The sequence below is a fragment of the Nannospalax galili genome, unplaced genomic scaffold, assembly GCF_000622305.1.
Source record: "Nannospalax galili isolate Female #2095 unplaced genomic scaffold, S.galili_v1.0 scaffold720, whole genome shotgun sequence".
NCBI classification, from domain to species: domain Eukaryota; kingdom Metazoa; phylum Chordata; class Mammalia; order Rodentia; family Spalacidae; genus Nannospalax; species Nannospalax galili.
In genome coordinates this window covers 926,274-945,971 of record NW_008346927.1, presented here as the reverse complement: position 1 = coordinate 945,971, position 19,698 = coordinate 926,274, and the positions used below count along the sequence as shown (strand labels likewise).

Sequence of the window (19,698 nt, the reverse complement as noted above, 5' to 3'; positions counted from 1 at the left end):
TTCTTAACCTAGGCTGCTTTGCCATGAGTCTTTACATCTCCTCAAGGTTCTCTCCCCATCAAGTGTGTTCTGTCCTGTAACTTGCTTTAGCCAATACTATGAGGCAAAAGTTGATATGCCAGCCCCATGGCTGGGCTTCCAGAAACTACTGTGCATGTCATGCTCAGGGGATCAAGTCCAGCCTTGTCTGCTGGAAGATAAGAGGTCACTCGGAGCAGAGTCCTGGTCCCCTGTCTTCCAACAAACTCAGCTGACTTGGCCACTAGCTCCGGACAGAGTTAAGCCCAATCTGAATTACTGACTCCTAGAGCTAAATAAATGATTTTTTTATTCAAGCATTGGGGATGGGTTGTTTGTTATGTGAGAATTTTAACTGATAAAGTTTGGGTTATATTGGCTCTGGTGGCCCTTGAGAGAATGACCTTGTAATTTATCTGAAACTGAGAAATTCTTGCTGTGTGCCAAGTTTGAAAATACGTGTTTATTACCTCATCATTCAGGTCTATATTACTTTTCTCTTAAAAGACTAGGAACATGTCTTTATTTCTTTCTGAGTGATACTCAGACTTACTGACCAAACATTCAAGACCTTTCACAATGTGGTTTTAACCTATTCTTTCAGATCTATATCTGTCTTCTCCCATTAAAAACAAAACAAAAATCAAAAGAAACAGACAAACAAAAAACGGGCACTCTAGATAGTTCAATTTTCCTAAATTGCGATGGCTCCTACTCCTTGGCCTTGCTTCTATTGTTCTGGTGCCTGTACTGACCTTCCCTCGATTCTGCATAGCAAAACATACACCACTATCAAAGTCCATTTCAGATGTTTTTCCAAACCCTCCTAGTCAGAAGGGATGACTCTTCCTTCTTCAGAATACTAAGAAGTCTTAGTGTCCCCTTGTGAATTACCTAGGGCATCCAATCACGTTCTCGTTGCTCTGTCTTCTGCCGTGTCTGGTCTAAGGAATTATCTCTAACATCCTTCATAGAACTTATGATAGCTCACAATGAGGAAGACCCTTTGCTGGACACTTTGCAGATATTAGCTCATTCATTCCTCTTAATTACCCTAAGTTTAATACATTAAAGTTTATAGATTAAAACGATGAAGCTAAAAAAACTTAATAATCAATCTAAGATCTCACAAGTCCTAAGGAGTGCTTGTGGTAGATAGCTTCAGTGTTCAACTTGACACACTTAGGAAGAGGGAACCTCAGTTGGGGAATTTTCCTCTACCTGAATGGCCTATGGGCCTGTCTGTGAGGCATTTTTTTTCTTTTGATTGGTGTAGGAGGTCCTAGCCCACTATGGGTGGTGCCACCCATAGGCAGATAGTCCTGGGTTATATAAGAAAGCCGGCTGAGCACAGGCCAAGGAAATGAGACAGTAAGCAGCAGCATTGCTCTGTGGTCTATGCTTTGGTTCCTGCCTCCAAGTTCCTGAGAGGGCTTCCCTCAGTGATGGATTGTGACCTGGGAGTTGTAGGTGAGACAGACCCTTTCTTTCCCAAATTGCTTCGGTCAGTGTTTTTTGTTTGTGTTTTTCTTGTCTTTTTGAGACTGGGTCTCCCTGTGGCCCCAGAGGGCCTGGAACTCACTCACTATGTAGATCAGATTGGCCTTGAACTCACAGAGATCCCACCTGCCTCTGCCTCCTGAGTGCTGGGATCAAAGGCGTGTACTACCATGCCCAACTAGGTCAGTGTTTCATCACAGCAATAGAGAATCAAACTGTGGTCTTTCTCTCAGTCTCTTAGTTCTCCTCCAGAGCTCCCTGTGCAAGGACACAAAGTGGTTATAATCAGTGGCTTTGGGATAATTCTGTCTAAGCTTTGGCCTCACATATTGGCTAAAGGGGGACTCCCACCTGAGGAGAGTCACCTGAAGGAAGGTAAATGCCCAAGAGAGTTGATGGGAAATGCAGTTAGTGACACAGAAGCTAGAACCAGAGTTTGCTTCCTCACGTTCCTTTACCTCATCAAGAATGTTCTGAAATACTATATGAGTTATTATTGCCAGACAGTGGCTCACCATCATTAACATTTAAAAAGTCTTGCTGTTTTTGTTAATTGTCTGAGAACTAATAAGTTTCCCCCCTCCCAGTCATGAAGAATTTCTGTTAGCTTGGTCTTGCCTGTCCATAAGATCAACTGTAGAACATCCCAGAGCTTGGTGCTAATTGATGAGATTTCAATATGGCCACTGTTGTTGGGCCCAGGTACTGCTGAGAAGTTGGCAGCAGAGATTCTGAAGTGAGTGGGAGAGCTTGGCTGTTGTTTAGGGGTGTGGGCAAGGCTCTCTCCTTTGCCAAAACATCACCACGGCCTGGTTTATTTGTTCTGAAAGCCATAGATTATTCTCCAAACCAGGAAAGGGGAAATTTCTCTATATTTGTAATTTTCTTCTTAATTTAATTAAAATAATAATAATAATAAATACAAAAAATTAAAAACCAGTATCTTTCCTATTTATCAATAATGAACACGCTAAGAAATAAATTAGTAAAACAAAGCTATTCACAGAAATTTTAAAAAATGTAAGTTACCTAGAAATAAACCTAACCAAGGAAGTAAAAGACCTCTATAACAGAAAATTTAAAATTCTAAAAAAATTGAAGAAGACATTAGAAAATGGAAACACCTCCAATGGTCACCGGGTGGAGTGACAGAAATAATATAGTGCAAACTATTGCAATACACAAGACAGTCTACAGATTAATGGAGTTGCCATCAAAATTCTAATGAGATTTATCACAGAACTAGAAAAAAATTTAAATAGAAGCATAAAAAACCCTGGATATCTAAAGCAATTGCAAGAAAAAGAATAGAGAAGATAGCACAATTTCTGATCTCAAATTATCCTACAGAACCATAGTAACAAACAGTACAGTGCAAGCACAAAACCAGACATATTGATCAATGGAATAAAACAAAAAAATTCTAGCTATTAAATCTTATAGCTAGTCATGTGATTTTTGTCAAATCTACCAAAAACATGCACAGGAGAAAATACCGTATTTTCAACAACCGGCAGTGGAAAAACTGGGAATTCACATATAAAATACGAATCTAGAACCATAGTTCTCACCCCAGACAAAAATTAATTTGAAATGAATCAAATACCCTGTATAACATTCAAAACTTTGGAATGCTACAGACAAGTGTAGGCAAAACGCTTCAGGAAATACACATAGGCAAGAACTTACGGGAAAAAAACGCTCTATTTTTAAAGTTTTCAATTTATTTTTATTTTCTATGTATGAGTGTTTTGCCTGCATATATATGTAAGTGCACCATTCGTGTGCAGGGCCCACAAGGCCAGAAAAGGGTGTTGGATCCCCTGTAACTGAAGTTACAGGTGGTTCTTGGGTGCCATTGGGTGCTGGGAACCAAACCCAGGTCCTCTGCTGTTGGGAGCTGCTAATCATTGAGCTGTGTCAGGCTTGTTTACTGAGTGTGTGTTATGCACACCAGTATCTAATCTGCCTTATTAGGAGGAATATGTTTATATGGAGAGCCTCACAACACCTGCAATAGTGGAAGCCTTTGATCTGACCGCTCCTTGACCCTCAGATACAGGTGGGGAAAAACAGCAGTTGTAACTAATTGAGTTCTTCTGTATAAAAAGGCAGAACTGAAATAAATCGGAGCTGCAGTATTCACTGTGAGCCCTCCCAAGAAGCATCTTTTCTGTCTCCTTTCCTTTCTTTCAATCCTCACTCCCCCTTTCAGGTACTGTCCGTTTTGGCCGGCTGGCACCAGCACTCTGCAACAGCAGTTGGTGCTCTTAACCGCTGAGCCATCTCTCCAGCCCCGAAAAAAGGGTCTAACAGCGCAAGAATTGACCAATGGGATTACATGAAATTAAAAACCTTTTGCATAGGAACAATTACCAGAGCAAAGAGACAACAGTTTACAGGTATTGCAGAAGTCATCTGAAATTTAAATTGTCTTCAAATAAATAAAAACAGAATCACAGCATAGAAGCACCCATGGATGGACACACAAAATCATCACTAACAGAAACCTGAAGCAAAAGATGTCTATACTGGGCAAAATCAAACAGTCTTAAACAAGCAGGGTAGTGATACATGGCGAGGACTTAGAAAATCAAGAATATGTCAAATGCAAAGTTGGAAAAAGAAATAATTATCAGTGCAGAAGTAAAGGAACTAGAGTCTAAAGACACATAAAATTGCAATAAAGTAGGTTGCTTCTTTTAAGCATTAAAAAATTAACATTCGCCAGGCATGGTGGCGCATGCCTTTAATCCCAGCACTTGGGAGGCAGAGGCAGGCAGATCTCTGTGAGTTCAAGGCCAGCCTGGTCTACATAGTGAGTTCCAGGATAGCTGGGGCTACAGGGAGACCCTGTCTCTAAAAGATCAAAAAATAAATAAATAAATAAATAAAATTAACATTCAACTACACTCACTAAGAAAAAGGGAAAAGCCCAAATAAAATTATATATCAGAAAGGAGACATTACAACTACCACCACAGAAAAACAAAGGATTATTAGGGAATTTTTTAAAAAAATATGTGTTAATGCAGGGCGTAGTGGCACATGCCTATAGTCCCAGCACTTGGGAGGCAGAGGCAGGTGGATCTCTGTGAATTTGAGGCCAGCCTAGTCTACATAGTGCGTTCCAGGCCATATGTGTGTGTGTGTGTGTGTGTGTGTGTGTGTGTGTGTGTGTGTATGTTAACAAATTGGCAAATCATGAGCAAAACAAATTTCTGGACACAAATGATCTAACAAAATTGAAACAAGAAAGTGAAAAAACTTACACAGACCAATAACAAGGAAAATTCACAGCAAAGTTTCTGCCCCAAAAGAAAATCCCAGGACCAGATGGCTTCAGTGTTGATGTTAAGGAACTTTTGAGGAATAATTAGCAGCAGTTCTTTTCAAATGAAGCCATAGAACTGAGAAAGAAGGAATCATTCCTAGTCTTTCAATGAGACCAACATTACCCTGTTACTAAAATCTGGCAAGGACATAACCAAAAAGAAAAACTGTAAACAAATATCCCCAGACAAACATACATGCAAAATCCTCATAAAATGTTACTATATTGAAATGAGTAGCACATCAAACAAACAAAAAACAAAACACCAGAACACAACAAAAGGATCACACACTGTGATCAAGATGATTTCATTCTGGGATGCAGGAATAGGCCCATATAAGTAACATCAACAGCATACAGATAAAAATCATATGAACATTTCAACAGATATGCAAAAGGCATTTGATAACATTTGTCAAATGCTTTCATGATAAAATTCTTGTACAAATTATGCTCAGCAGGATCATGTCTTAACATAATAAGGGCTACACATGATGAATTCACAGCTAATATTATAAAGAATGGTATGAAATTGGAAGCCTTTCATTGAAGATCAGGTCTAAGTCGAGAGTGTCATTTTCGCCATTCTTATTCAATATAGAAGTTGCAAGTATTAATCTGATCAATTAGACAAGAGAAAGAAATATAAAGCATACCCATAGGAAGGGAGAAAGTCAGGCATCTCTGCAGATAATAGGATGTCACATATAGTTTTCATAAACTAAATATCTAGACTTTGAACTATGACTCATGTTAGTCATATTCAGAGTATTTATACAAGGCCATTTGCTAGATAATACAAAGATGAACTGCCATTGAATGTGTATTGTATGTTTCTGGACCAGGTACAATGACGCACACCTTTAATCTCACCAGAGATAGATAGATCTCTGTGAGTTCAAGGGTCTTCTGTGTCTGTTTCGTGCGTTTCGGGGCTGTTTGGTGTTTTTATTTCTCCCATGTCTCAAAAAAAAAAAAAAAAAAAAAAAAAACACCAAAAAACGAAGCAACAACAAGTTTCTGAAGAACTATAATGAACTGAGCAATTAATGACCAATCTTGACTATCAGCATGATTGGATTAAGAAATTTCTAGGAGATTAGTGAAGGCCATTCTGGGTATGTCTGTGAGGACTGGATAATAAGGGCTCTGATTTAATTAACAGATTGATCAGTTGATGGATTCATAATATCATCTGACATTGGGAAGTGGTGTAAAGAAGGAGGTGGGATCTAGTTAGAGGAAGTAGGGCACTGGGTTGTGTTCCTGGGCTTTGTCCTGGCCTCTTCCTGTGTCCCTACTGCTTCCTGTTCACTGTAAGGAAACTCTTCTACCGCAGGTTCTCACTGGCATGATGTGCTTCTTGATAGGCACAGAAACATGAGGCCAAGTGCCCATGCACTGAACCCTCTGAAAGAGCGATTTCAAAGTAATTCCCCCTTTAAGCTGTTTCTCTCAGATACTTATAGTGACAAGAAAAGTAACTTAAAATACTAACACAACAAATACTAAAGAAAAATTATTTTATTAAAGTGGTAAAATAAAACCATTAGAATAATTTCAACATAAACAAATATTTACTAATCAATTTAAATTATTTTTGTTTTTCAGTCTTGGGACAAGGAACTAGCAAGACTGGCTAGGTCATGGTCTACTGGATGCAAATTTTCCCACAATCCCTGTATTACGAAACGATATGCATGCCATGATGCTTTTGACTTTGTTGGAGAAAATATATTTTTAGGTGGATTAAAAAGTTCACCAAAATTTGTTATTTCTTCTTGGTATAATGAATCTAAATATTATAACTTTGATAACTTGTCATGTTCTAAAACTTGTGGCCACTATACACAGGTACGTACTAGGCAGGTTATGGATGAGTACTTATGTACATTTCAATTACAAGACAAAGCTCTTTAGGATTTTCTTTTGTGTTCCTGAAAAACTCACTCTTATTGGGTGCAGAGTTCCTTATAATGAGTGTAGTTTTTCTGATCTTTAAATATTTTAACCCACTCTCATTTTCTTTGCATTGCTTCCATTAAGAAATACCCTTAACCTTCTACTTCATCGGTTTTACCCCCTTTGACTACTTTTATGCTTTTCTTCTAACAGTCTTGATCATAAAAAACCCTAGTTTTCTTCATGTTTCTTGTGCTATAATTCCTTAGTCCTGGAACTCTAAGTCTACAGTTCAAAAACAACTTTGGAAAAATATGGGTCATTGTTTCTTAAATAGTTCTCTCCTCAGTGTCCTGCTGCCTGTGGGAAAGAATGCTTGAAATTGTGCTAGTTATTTAATGTCTTTATCGTTTTTCATGGATTTTTTTTCCTCTGTGATCAACTTCATATAGTTTTTTTGTTGTATCGTTAATTTGATAATCTTTTCTTCTGCAATGTTTACTCTCTCACTAATTTGATTTCATTTATTTTCTATCTTAAACACTAAAATTTGCATCTCTAGACTTTTCTGTCTTTTAACATTTTTTAATAAAGATACCCAGTATGTTCAATTTCTCCTTTAGCTTTTAAAGCATATGTTATGTTGTTGTAATTAGTCTTTTGATGTTTTTACTGTTAGTTGTAGCAAATATTAGCTCTGTATTTCAATGTGTTGATTTTTGTCTTCATTATAAGGCACATTTCTGTGTTCCTAAGTATATTGCATCAATATTATATTTCCAGTTGTAAATTTTATCTTGCAGTGTATTGAATTTATTATATATTTATAAATATTACTGAGTTTATATACCGGCATTCAGAAAAGTTACTTGGAATTATTTGATTCTTTTGATTCCTACTTTTAAAATACAGTACCTTGAATGAAATCAGTGGTTTTTCTAGGACTAATTATATCTCATTATTGAACCAGGAGTTTTTTGGATACCTGCTATGTTCACTGCTTCCCTCAATAAATGAGGCCCTTTTCCTCATCATCACAGTGTGCCACTGCATAATTCTGGCCTCTCCAGTACTTGTCTCTCTGAAAATCCCTGCCTAGTTTTTCTTCCTAGACCCTCAGTTCAGACTTTCTCAGTTATGTGAGCCCTTCAAGCTTTTTTTCTAGTTTACCTTCCCTGATCCATGATCTGGAATCTCATAAGGCAACAAGCAGAGGCAGTTGTACAGTTTGTTTTGGGCTTTTTTGTTTCTTTGTTTCCTTTTTTCTTTCCTTTTTTTTTCTTCTTTTTCTTTTTTCCAGTTAACCTTCATTACTTGATACACAGGTAAAATTATTTCTTAGATCTTTTCTGATTATTTTTCTGGTTTAAAATAGAAATATAAGACTGTCCCAGCTACTACATTTTGATGAAAGTGGAAATACATTTTAGTCAAGCCTCAATCCTAGACATGTTACTGAGGTTGCATAAGCAACAGAAAGAGCAAACAGTTTTTATCTGAGATTCAGTAGACAAGGAAATTTTCACACTCCAGGCTTTCCTTCTGCTTGTGCTCCTCCATCAGCAGGATGGATGCTCTGCTAAGTCTAGATGTTTTTCATGATATAGAGCAGATACTGTTGGTAAAGAGTGTGGTATGGATACTGCTGGGAAAATTGAAAAAATAGGGTCCAATGTCAGGTGTCCTAATAACAAGCAGAATGTCACATCCCTAATGACCTGAGGCTGTCACAATCTTTATCCTTTTTATTTTTTTTATTGTAAAGAAAAAAGCCTCTTCTCAAATGTCCCTTGCTTTTCGACATTGTTACATCGAACATAAGAATTCATTCTTACTTGTTAATTTGCACATAAATAATTAAAGATACATTCGTTCTTATTGATTCAATGACTATCTTGATTGTTTATTTGTTTTAAAAAATGAATTAAAACATCTTACATGTCTTGCATTTATCATTCACTGATATTCTCATTAAAGTTGCATCCAATGTTTGAATAGTAGATCTAGTTCATTTCATAAAAATTTAAAGCTAGACCTTGTCAGTATAGTGTCACCATTCTCAAACCTAAAAAAGAAAATCACAATTTAAATATTCTAAGCAGGGTTGAGGAGACATGTCAGTAGGTGAGAGTATTTTGATGTGCAAGCATGAGGACTTAATTTGGGGCCCCAGCACCCATGTAAAAAGCTGGATGTGGCCATGCATACCTGTCTCCACAGCAGTGTAGAGGTGAAGACAGGAGGTTCACTGGAGCTCACTGACCAGTCATCCTACTTGAAAGATGGTGAGCTCTAGGTTTGGTGACAGGCCTGTCTCAAGGGAACAACGTGGAGGGCATTAAAATAGGACAGTTGGCATCCTTCTCCGACTTCCACATACACTTGCACATAGATAAAAGCAAACACACACACACACACACACAAACACACTCAAATACACTAAGGAAACAATGTTGTAATACAGATATTTAAGAAAGAAACTTTAAACATGTTTCTTAAAATATGTTCTTTTGGTCTTTTTGAGACAGGGTCTCCCTGTAGCCCCAGCTGTCCTGGATTCACTATGGAGACCAGGCTGGCCTCGAACTCACAGATATCCGGCTGCCTCTGCCTCCCGAGTGCTGGGATTAAAGGTGTGCGCCACCAAGCCTGGCTGTATTTTAATAACTTTATAGCATTCAAAGTGAAAAGGATCCTTTTCAATCTAACTTGATCTAAATTTTATTAAATGAGAAACTAGATCAGAATTGATCTGTCACTCTGACATATACATGGTGAAAAGCACAACACTGTGATGTCTTTCAGGCAGTTAAAGATCCATTAAAACATGTCTTATGGAACTATGAGTTATGGCTACACTGCAGCCATGAAAGAAGGGGCTGATATGTCAATTTATGAAATACTTTAATTCAGTTTGTTGATAGAAATGTAAAATAAATGAAGTTAGAAAATTCATTTATGGGGTCAAAAAATGTCCTTACATTATTTCTTTTCCAAATAGGCTAAATCAAATAGCCCTTGTCTTTTTCATTTGAAGAATATTTAAAAATCCATTCTGTCATCGCTGCAAGGGACCAGGGATGCTCTTCACATCCTTATCTGCCTCCTTTAGTTAGTTTTCCGTCCACATTGTCTTCCTTTGAATAAAACTTTACTGTTCCTTGCAACTAAAATTTTAAAATTCACCACCCTTATGGCAGATATTTTTAATAAACTTCACATGTTCTTATCCCATGCCTATCTCTTGTGACTTGACAAAGGTGAGAATAGGTTTAAAACTACAACATTTTAAATGTAAAAATAAATTTAGTAGATTCTTTTTTTCTAAGAAAAAAAAACATGAATTGTGTTGTCATTGCTAGTTTGGCTTTGATATTTTTTGTAGTATGCCCACAGAGAGTTCAAAGTGTGTTTCTTAAATCATCTACAAGAAAGCATGATTTTTAAGAAAAATTATAGTATAATTAGGCTATCCATTATATCATCCTTTGATTTGTGACAATTATCTCTGAGTAAATCCTAGTTAGGTTACTCTTATGAAGGAGGCTTTAACAAAAGATCATTTAATGTGTTTGATATTAGAAAAATGCAGAAAACAAATTTATATGTATGTTTTTGTAACACAAATAACATATACGTATTCTCATGATGAATTGTTTGTGTGGATAGTTTTTAATATCCTACTTTACAATTTCTTTCCTTGTAGGTAGTTTGGGCCAAATCACATAAAGTTGGTTGTGCAGTTACAAATTGTCCTAACCTCGGGGGACGGGCAACTGGACTATTTATATGTAATTATGGGCCAGCGTAAGTCATTTTGACATTAAAAATATTGTAAGTCGAAATAACTTGTTAAATGTTTAGGTTAAACAGATCTTATACTAGACCCAAAAGTATCTTTGAAAAGTCTCCCTCTACAATGCTAGTGAGAAAAGTAAAAACAGAAAGTGGTGTTAGAGTATTGCTTATATAAAAAATCACTCATGATCTATTTAAGCTTCAGAACAGAAATTATGAAAATGGTTTGAGTTAGAAAAGGTAGGGGCTAAGGAGATGACTCAGCCAGTAAAACATTTGTCATGCAAGCATGAAGACTGAGTTCATTTCCCAGCACCCACCTAAACACCCAGGCACAAAGATATATACCTATAGTCCTATCTTTGCCAAAACCATGTAGGCAGAGACAGGAGGATCCCTGGGACTTGCTGGCCATCAGTCAAGTCAAATTAATAAGTTCAGTTCAGGCTCAGTGAGAGTGTATGTCTCAAATAGTATGCTAGAGAGTTACATCCACATTGGTCTATGCACCCAAACATGTAACATGAACACACAGATAAAGGTAATATAAAATAAACTACCACAAGAATATCTGAATAATGAAACATAAAAGGCTTAGCAAATGTTTCTCTAAAGAGCATTAACGATTGGAATGAAAATGAAAATGTTGAAAAACTACTTCAAAGCTGGACGTGGTGGCACACACCTTTAATCCCAGTACTTGGGAGGCAGAGGCAGGTGGATCTTTGTAAGTTCGAGGCCAGCCTGGTCTGCATAGTGAGTTCCAGGACAGCTGGGACTACAGGGAGACCCTGTCTCAAAAAGACAAAAAAAAAAAAAAAAAGTACTTCAATTTTAGGAAAAAGCATCATTTATTAAATGCCCTATGAGTGATTTCATATTTAAATGAAAATATAAACATAATGAGAAGGTTTAAAATGAAATTATAGAACTCTAACTTAAACATCTATTAATATTAAAGGAATATTTAAATGGGTGATAACCTGATTCTTCAGCAAATAAAAAATTTAAGAATAAATGCATGAAAAACAAAAACACAAAGAATAAATATATGGAATTGGCAAAAAGAAGTCATAGACCCTAAAGGAGAACCTACAACTGATATTTTCCTAAACCAATCCACAGATAAGTGTACCTCTCACCCCTCACCAAAGAAATGTCTTTTGGCAACAGGTGGATATGATTACTGAGAACCACAAGTGTTCAAATACAGAGAATAGGTGACTGAGTTGTCCAGCCCCCGCCAAAACATCCACAATGCAACCCCCACACCTAAGGCTCTGGGATCATTGCAGAAGAGGGGGTGGAAAGACTGTATGAGCCAGAGGTCCAGGACACCTGCTGCTAGGTAGTGTCTTCTAGACATGACAGGGAAGCTGCACTCATGAAATCTGAGCAATATGATTACCTAAAAAAGACCTGCATAATGACAACAGCTAGCATGTGAATGAGGATGGAGGGAATTTTACAAGTTTGCACCTCTAGATGCAGAGCTACAGACAATTAATGGCTGCGGAGAGAGAGAGAATCAGTTTTCTAAGTGGATGAGCCTCCTAATAATCCCAGTGGTCAGCCCTAAACACCTACACATGCTAGCACTATTAAATGCACTTAGTAAGCTATATATAATTAAGTCAGGAAATTGAGAGAGAGGAGAACGGGGTGAATTAGGAGGAGATGGAGGGGTGGAAATGATGTAAATATAGTACTCATGTATGGAAAAAAAATGAAAAATTCAAAAAGACCAAATAAAAGAAGGTAAGATATGTCAAAAAGACTACGGGGAGATGGAAATGTGTATCTCTTTTTATCTGCTTTCTTCAGTCTCTTTTCACTGATCAGCAAAAGTAAGAATGATAACCTTAGGTTATTTGAGGCTATTAGAAAGTTAGGGCAGAATACAATGTTTTAGATATCAAAGAAATCACTTAACTGCTGGCATGTAGTATCGCATTTTCTTCCAAGAAGATTAATCACTGAATTTGAAAAGAAAGTAGGAGATGAATGCTCAGGATTTGATGAAAATCATCAGAGCACAATTACTTTAAGACTTGGCTTTCAGAGCTGGAGAGTTGGTTCAGCAGTTAAGAGCACTGACTGCTCTTGCAGAGGACCTGGGTTTGAGTCCCAGCACCCACATGGTGGCTAACAAGCATCTGTAACTCCAGTCGCAGGGGATCTGATGCCCTCTTCTGACCTCCATGGGCATTGCACAACATGGGTGTACTTACCTACATGTAGACACAACACACATACAAATAAAATGAAAATAAACTTTTTTAAAAAGGATACATATTTAGCATGCATTAAGAAATCGCAGTTGTCTAGGGATGTGACAGAAACAGACACACGTTTTTCTCTAGGATCTGTGACCTCTCCAGCCATGTGTATTTGGCTATGTTTATAATACCACACTTGAGTTCTCTCCCATTGAGCAGGTTTTAAGTTCAATTAAATAATCTTGATTATCCCCCAAGATAAAATTGCCACTACTGCACCAATAGTTTGCTGTGCCAGTCATTGTGATTATTAGGCTTTACAAGTGGGGTTGGACCATTGATTGATTTTCTCCCTGAGCAGCTTGCACTGAGCCCTCTCTAGAGTTTCATTTTCTTATATTTATAGACAAGTATACCTCTCACCACTCATCAAAGAAGCTTCTTTTAGCAACAGATGGAGACTATCACAGAGTACTACAGCTAATCAAACACAGAGAATAAATGTCTGTGAGATGCTCAGCCTTAAGTGACACATCTACAGTGGAACCTCTACACTTACAGCTCAGGGAACACAGCAGAACAGGGAGTAGAAGGAATATTAATATATCAGTTCTCACCAGCGAAGCTTCCTCATGCAACAGAGGGCAATTAATACAGAAAGCCACAACTGGCCAAGGAGAGAATAAGAGACTTCAGAGTATATGTCACTGTATAGGATTCCTACATTAAGCTTCACCAACCCAGGTCTCAGGGACCATTGTGGAAGAGGGGGCAGAAAGATTGTAAGAGCTAAAGGTAGTGGATGACCACAAGGAGACAGCTTTTTCCAGGCTTCTGGTAACTTGCTCATATGAAGTTGCAGCAACAGTGACAGCATGCACAAGACCCATGCAAACTCAAACCAGAGCACATCTTTTTTTGAAATGGACATGGAACATTTACTTAGGTAAGGCATATTCTGACTTATGAAATAATTTTTTAAAATATTTTATTTATTATTTTTATTGAGGCTGTCAGATCCCCTGGAACTGGAGTTACGGACAGTTGTTAGCTTCCATATGGGTGTTGGGATTTGAACCCAGGTCTTCTGCAAGAACAGTCAGTGTTCTTAACCTCTGAGCCATCTCTCCAGCCCCAATTTATGAAAGAAGTTTTAATAAATTTAAGCAGATTTAAAATCATACAAAGTTCATTGTTCTGTCAGAGTATAATCACATCACAAAAAAATAACAGAATGTAATGACCCTTGAAACTTCTCAATATTTGAATATTACTACTTAGAAATAAATCATGAATCTGATAAGAAAATCAAATAGGAAATGAATATATTGAACTGAATGAAAAAAACTGAACCAGTGTTTGGAATACCATTAAAGCAGTGACTAAGAGGAAAATTATGACACTAGAGGCCCACAGTGAAAATTAATGGTTTCCAATCAATGGCCTCATCTACCTAAGAAGCTGGGGTAGTGGTGGGGGAGAAATAAATCATGAATCTGATAAGAAAATCAAATAGGAAATGAATATATTGAACTGAATGAAAAAAACTGAACCAGTGTTTGGAATACCATTAAAGCAGTGACTAAGAGGAAAATTATGACACTAGAGGCCCACAGTGAAAATTAATGGTTTCCAATCAATGGCCTCATCTACCTAAGAAGCTGGGGTAGTGGTGGGGGAGCATTTTAAATCCAAAGTAAGCAAAAAAAAAGTTAACTAATAAACCAATTAAATATAAAAAATTGAGAAAATCAACAAAAAGCCCAAACTAGTTGATCAATAAAATTGATAATTCTCAAACCACTCTGAGTAGAAAGAAAAAGATAAAAGTCAATAATATTAGGAAATAGATAATAGCACTGAATATATCAAAATTATTATGTCAATAAATGTTATAATTTGTATTAAATGGAAAAACTCCTTAAAAGATACAAACTACACAGAAATAAAGTTAGAGAATATCCTGCACTAGGAAAACTGCAAAAATTCTAAAAAGTTTTAGTAATTGAATGCAACATTGTTGTAAAAGTAATGTGCTTTGTCCAGGGAGTTTGTTTCAGGTATATGAGGTTGGTTTAACATTCTGAAATACCAAAGAAATTCACCACATTAACCACTGTGAAAATAAAGAGCACACGGTCATTTCAGTAGATCCAGAGAAAAGCAAACATTCATTCCTGATAAAAACTCTAAGAAGGAGAGATCATGTTCTAGAGGCCCCGTTCTGTTCCCAACACACACTTTGGGCAGATCAAAACCATGTGGAACTCCAGATTCAGGGGAAGCTGATGCCAAACCTGATGCCTCTGGTCTCTGTAAATGTGTGCACATGCCCACACACAAAAATACACATAATTAATCCCTGCACTCAGGAGGCAGAGGCAGGTGGATGTCTGTGAGATTGAAGCCAGCCTCATCTACATAAGGAGTTCTAGGCCAACTGAGGCTACAGAGAGACCAAGTCTCAATAATAGAAATAATAATAATAATAATTTTTAAAATTAAAAAAATAAAAGTCTCAGCAAATTCAAAATAGAAGGGAATATCTCACAGAATATGTTAAGCTTTGCAGGCCATAGACAGTGTCTCACATATTAATTTAATTTTTGTTTCTATGTTTTCAATAATACCTTAAAATTTTTAAATAACTCCTGGCTCATAAACTTCAACAAACAGACCCTGGGCATACTTGGCCCACAGACCATGTCTTTCTGACTATTGGACATAGCAAAGATAATTAAGAAGCAAACAAGAACCTGGAAAAAAAAAAGAACCTCTCACATGATTGATCATTAGAGAAAAAAAATACTAAATCACCATAAATACCAATGCACAGCCATCTGAATGAATGGAGTCAGCCTTTCCAAGTTCAGGGAGTATTCAAAGGATGTGGAATTCTTAAACACTATTAGCTGAGAAGGAACAAGCAAAGTGTTCACAGCATTTTTATTTAAAATAGACCAAAACTTGAGAAACCAATTTTCTAATAGCTGATTAGATAAATGTACTATGACATATTCTTGCATGGAGTACTACTCACTGTGTGTTTTCCCCCTTTGTGTATTCTAAATAAGTAGCACTTTTAAAAACTTTTCCATTTATGGTTCATGAACATAGGGAAGCAGAGGTTTTCAGGCCACTGGGAAGCTTGCACATGTAAACTTGTGGCAATGGTGGCATCGAGCACAGGATCCATGCCAACTCAATCAGACAAGGGCCCAGAATGGAGCAAGCCAACCCTAGAACAGGAACTATTGGAAACTGATTACTACTGGGTTAGGGAGAGTATGCCTTGATAGGCTGACTAGACTCAAGCAAATGAATTTGCACTGAAGGACATCTGGGCACAAATGCTTGACTGGATAGGACTTAACATGTATGGTGGAATATATGAGGTCTGGTGGGGGGTTTGATAAGCGTGGATGGGGGAAGCAGTTTTAATTTGGTTAAGAACTGCTACATGAACTGTATGAAAGCTCAATAAAAAATTTTTTAAAGGAAAAGTCTTAATAGCTGTCAAATCTTTCTAACACATTGTGAAATAGATCTAGATAAGTACTTTAAAATGAAATCATAAAATGTGTTTTCACTTGTAATCTAAATTTTATGTATTCCATCTACAAAAGAAATTATAGTGCCTTAGATAAAAACTGTGACTCTCACATGCTAGTACATTGGGTTCAATCCTAACTTGTGTACCATGTTAGGGATATCCTATAAAAATGGAAAAGGTCTTACTGGTTTATTTGTACAAAGGAAATAAGGCTTCTACTCAACAACATGTGTTGCTTTTTTTTTATTGAAGAAAAGGAGAAATTTATTAGGATTTCTGAGCTTTCTTAACATTCATGATTTAGTAAATAACAGAAATATTTTTCATAAATACACAGAAAAAAATTAAAACAGTAGCATTGGCTAATGAATGTTTCTCTTTTTTGCAGAGGAAATTATGCAAACACATACCCTTACATAAAAGGAAAACCCTGTTCCCAGTGTCCAGATGGCAGTGAATGCTTAAATAATACCTGCTGTAAGCAAAAAAGAAAAACAATAACACTGCATTTGAACTGTAGTATTTCCATAGGCTCATTTTAAAAATATTTTATATTTTTTTAATTTTATGTATATGAGTGTATTGCCTGCATGTGTGCTAAGTGTGCCATTGTCATGCAATGTCAGTGGTAGTCAGAAGAGGGTGTCAGATCCCCTGGAACTGGGGTTATGGACGGTTGTTAGCCACCATGTGAGCGGCGGGAACCAAACCTGGGTCCTGAGCAGCCAGTGTTCTTACTGCTGAGCCGTCTTTCCAGCACCTCACTATATTTTTGAATGTGTCCCCTTCTACTTTTAATTTATGTATGATTTATTGCTTCTATATGAGACTATAAAGCATTTGTCATAAATTTTATATATATATATATATTTAGCTGAGATGATTTTTCACTGATCTTTTCCTCAAGGGTAAAGATAAAACAAAATTAAAATCAATTTAATCTATTTGTTGCTGTATTCAAAATACTATTGGTTGTATCATTTATTTGCATTTGTTTCCAGTCAATGCTTTTTACTAGTTATTACCAGTGATTCATTCAGAAGCAAGCACTAATCACTGTTCAAATTAATTGTGATTAAAAACTAACGTGTTTCTCATTCATCATCAGCGTTTTTATTGATTCTGTTGACAATTTCATTCAAGTATATAGTACATGCTGATTACACTCTCCCTGCTCCCTCTCTTCTCTCCCTCACATCCCTATCAATCTCCCCTCATCCCAATCAGACCCTTGCCCACATTCATGACTTTTGGTTTTATTTTGTGACCCATTTACTTTAGCCAAGGCCATCTGAATGGCCACTGGAATCAAAATGTCCATTGGAGAGCCTGATGGGGTCACCAGTTGGGTACACAACTGAACAAAATTATTTCCCCCACTCCTTGAATCTTCCAATAGTAAATAGTTCAGCAGTGAGGGGTAGGGCCTCCTGAACCCCTCCTCCATCTATGCCTGACTTGATAAACCCATTCTATCCATGCCCATTGCCAGCATCAGCAGCGGCTGAAAGTTCCCTGATTCCAATAGTTGTGTCTCGTCTAAAACACAACATTTTGAGGCCCTTCTCTCAATCTTCTGGTTCTCACATTCTTTCCACCCCTCTTCTGCAGCATTCACTGAGCCTTAGGAGGGATGATATGAATGCGTTGTTTAGGGCTAAGTATTAATCTGTTATTTATTCTCAGCACCTTAAGCAGCTATGAGTTTCTATGTTCTCCACCATTCACTGGAAAGGAGAGGTCTCACTGACTAAGGCTAATAGTAGCATTTGTCTATAGGTATAAGCATAAATATTTAGAACAGCAGCTTGACACTATAGCAGTTTAGCTGAACAACAATATTCAGTTCCCCACTAAGAGCTATTATCTCTCCTGCCATGAATTTTTGATATATTACAATACCAGGCATGGATTCTCCTCTGAGTTGGTTACCCCTGTAATAATAATGTCATTATTGCACAGGTGGACACATCTTGCCTGGCAGGTAGATCTTTTAGATTGTAGACTTCAACTCTGGGCTACACTGTTGAGGACTTTTTCTACCCCAGAAGCATGTATAACACCCCATGGCACTGTGAAAGCCAGCTAGCAGGGAAGAAACTTCCAGCTCAGTTTCAGGTTGTTTTCTCTATATCATGCGTCCTACATGTGTGGTTTCTTCAGCAGTAGAGTCTTGTCATCTAGTTCTAGTAGGCATTTAAGAGGAATGGCAAGAACCTATATTGTTGTGGGGGTTTCTGCAGCCTCCCTGGCCAACAACTCATTAAACAGTATCCCACCCTTGGCACTGGGGTGTTTTCCATCCATTTAGAGAACCCCCCTTCATATTTTTTTAATATATAAATTATAGTTTTTAATTTTGTACAAGATAGTAGGTTTCCATTTGGCTTTTTCATATCCTCATTGTTTTAGTTAATCATCTCCATAATCATAATTTAGTTAATCATAATTGGCCTATAGTTTTTGTCTTCACTTGTTCTTGATTTTGACTTCAGGGTAGCTGCAGAAGAAATGAGAAGTTGGGAGCTTTACTTCTTTTGCTTTTTTGTTATAATTGTATAAGATTTTGATTATTCTTTTTAATATTTGTGAGATCTATTGTTCTACTGTGTTATATGAATGTTTGATTAGTAAAAAAAATTAATTTCTTAATGACTGTATGAGATTCAGGTTCTTACAAACGCCACTGAGTGGTTATGTCCCATCTAAATTCTGTGACTTTTGTTTGTGTTGTTTTCCTTTTATGTTGGTGAGTCTTTACAGAAAACCAACTTTGAGCTTGGTTGACTTCTAAGACAGGAAATATGGTATAATGTTTAAATATGTAAGTCATGGAGTCAAATGGCTTAATTTAAGAGGACTAAATATGTTAAACCATACAAAGTGATGTGAGCACAAAATGTAGTAAGCCATCAACAAACCTTAGGTAGTGTTATAGTTAAGTTCTGAGCTATTTTCTGTTTGACTAGATGTATATTTTTCATAGCACTCGTGATTCTGAAATGATCACTCATATTCCTTTTACTCATTGTTTGCAATTGATAGCTTTCCCTTTATTGCCCTGTAATGAAAGACTTTGTTTTTATTTCTGATAACTACTGTGTCCAAAGCCTAATATCATGCTCAGTACAAGGTAAAAACTGAATAAATAAATAATAAATGGGGGAACAAAGCAAACAAAAAGAATGAACTTGCAACACAAAAGACCATGTTATAATACTAAACTAGTATTTAACATGAGAAAATTTTGCTATGGGAAAGACAAATTTGGGGCAAGCATCACTACAGAAATGAAGTTGATATTTAAAACTCCCCATGAAAAAAAGTCATTCTTTTAAGGGACCTGCACTGGGCATGGTAGAATACCAAAATAA

At 36.8% G+C, this 19,698-nt stretch overlaps 1 protein-coding gene across 1 annotated transcript in view; it reads left to right on the top strand.

Moving 5' to 3' along the window:
- Glipr1l1 (GLIPR1 like 1) overlaps nt 1-18,824 on the top strand; it is a 28,045-nt gene extending 9,221 nt beyond the window's left edge. The window contains exons 2-5 of the mRNA XM_008843385.1: nt 6,464-6,706; nt 10,461-10,561; nt 16,713-16,801; nt 18,820-18,824. Of these exons, the coding sequence (XP_008841607.1) occupies nt 6,464-6,706; nt 10,461-10,561; nt 16,713-16,801; nt 18,820-18,824 (438 nt within the window). The remainder of the gene's footprint in view (nt 1-6,463; nt 6,707-10,460; nt 10,562-16,712; nt 16,802-18,819) is intronic.
- Nucleotides 18,825-19,698: the final 874 nt, after the last annotated feature.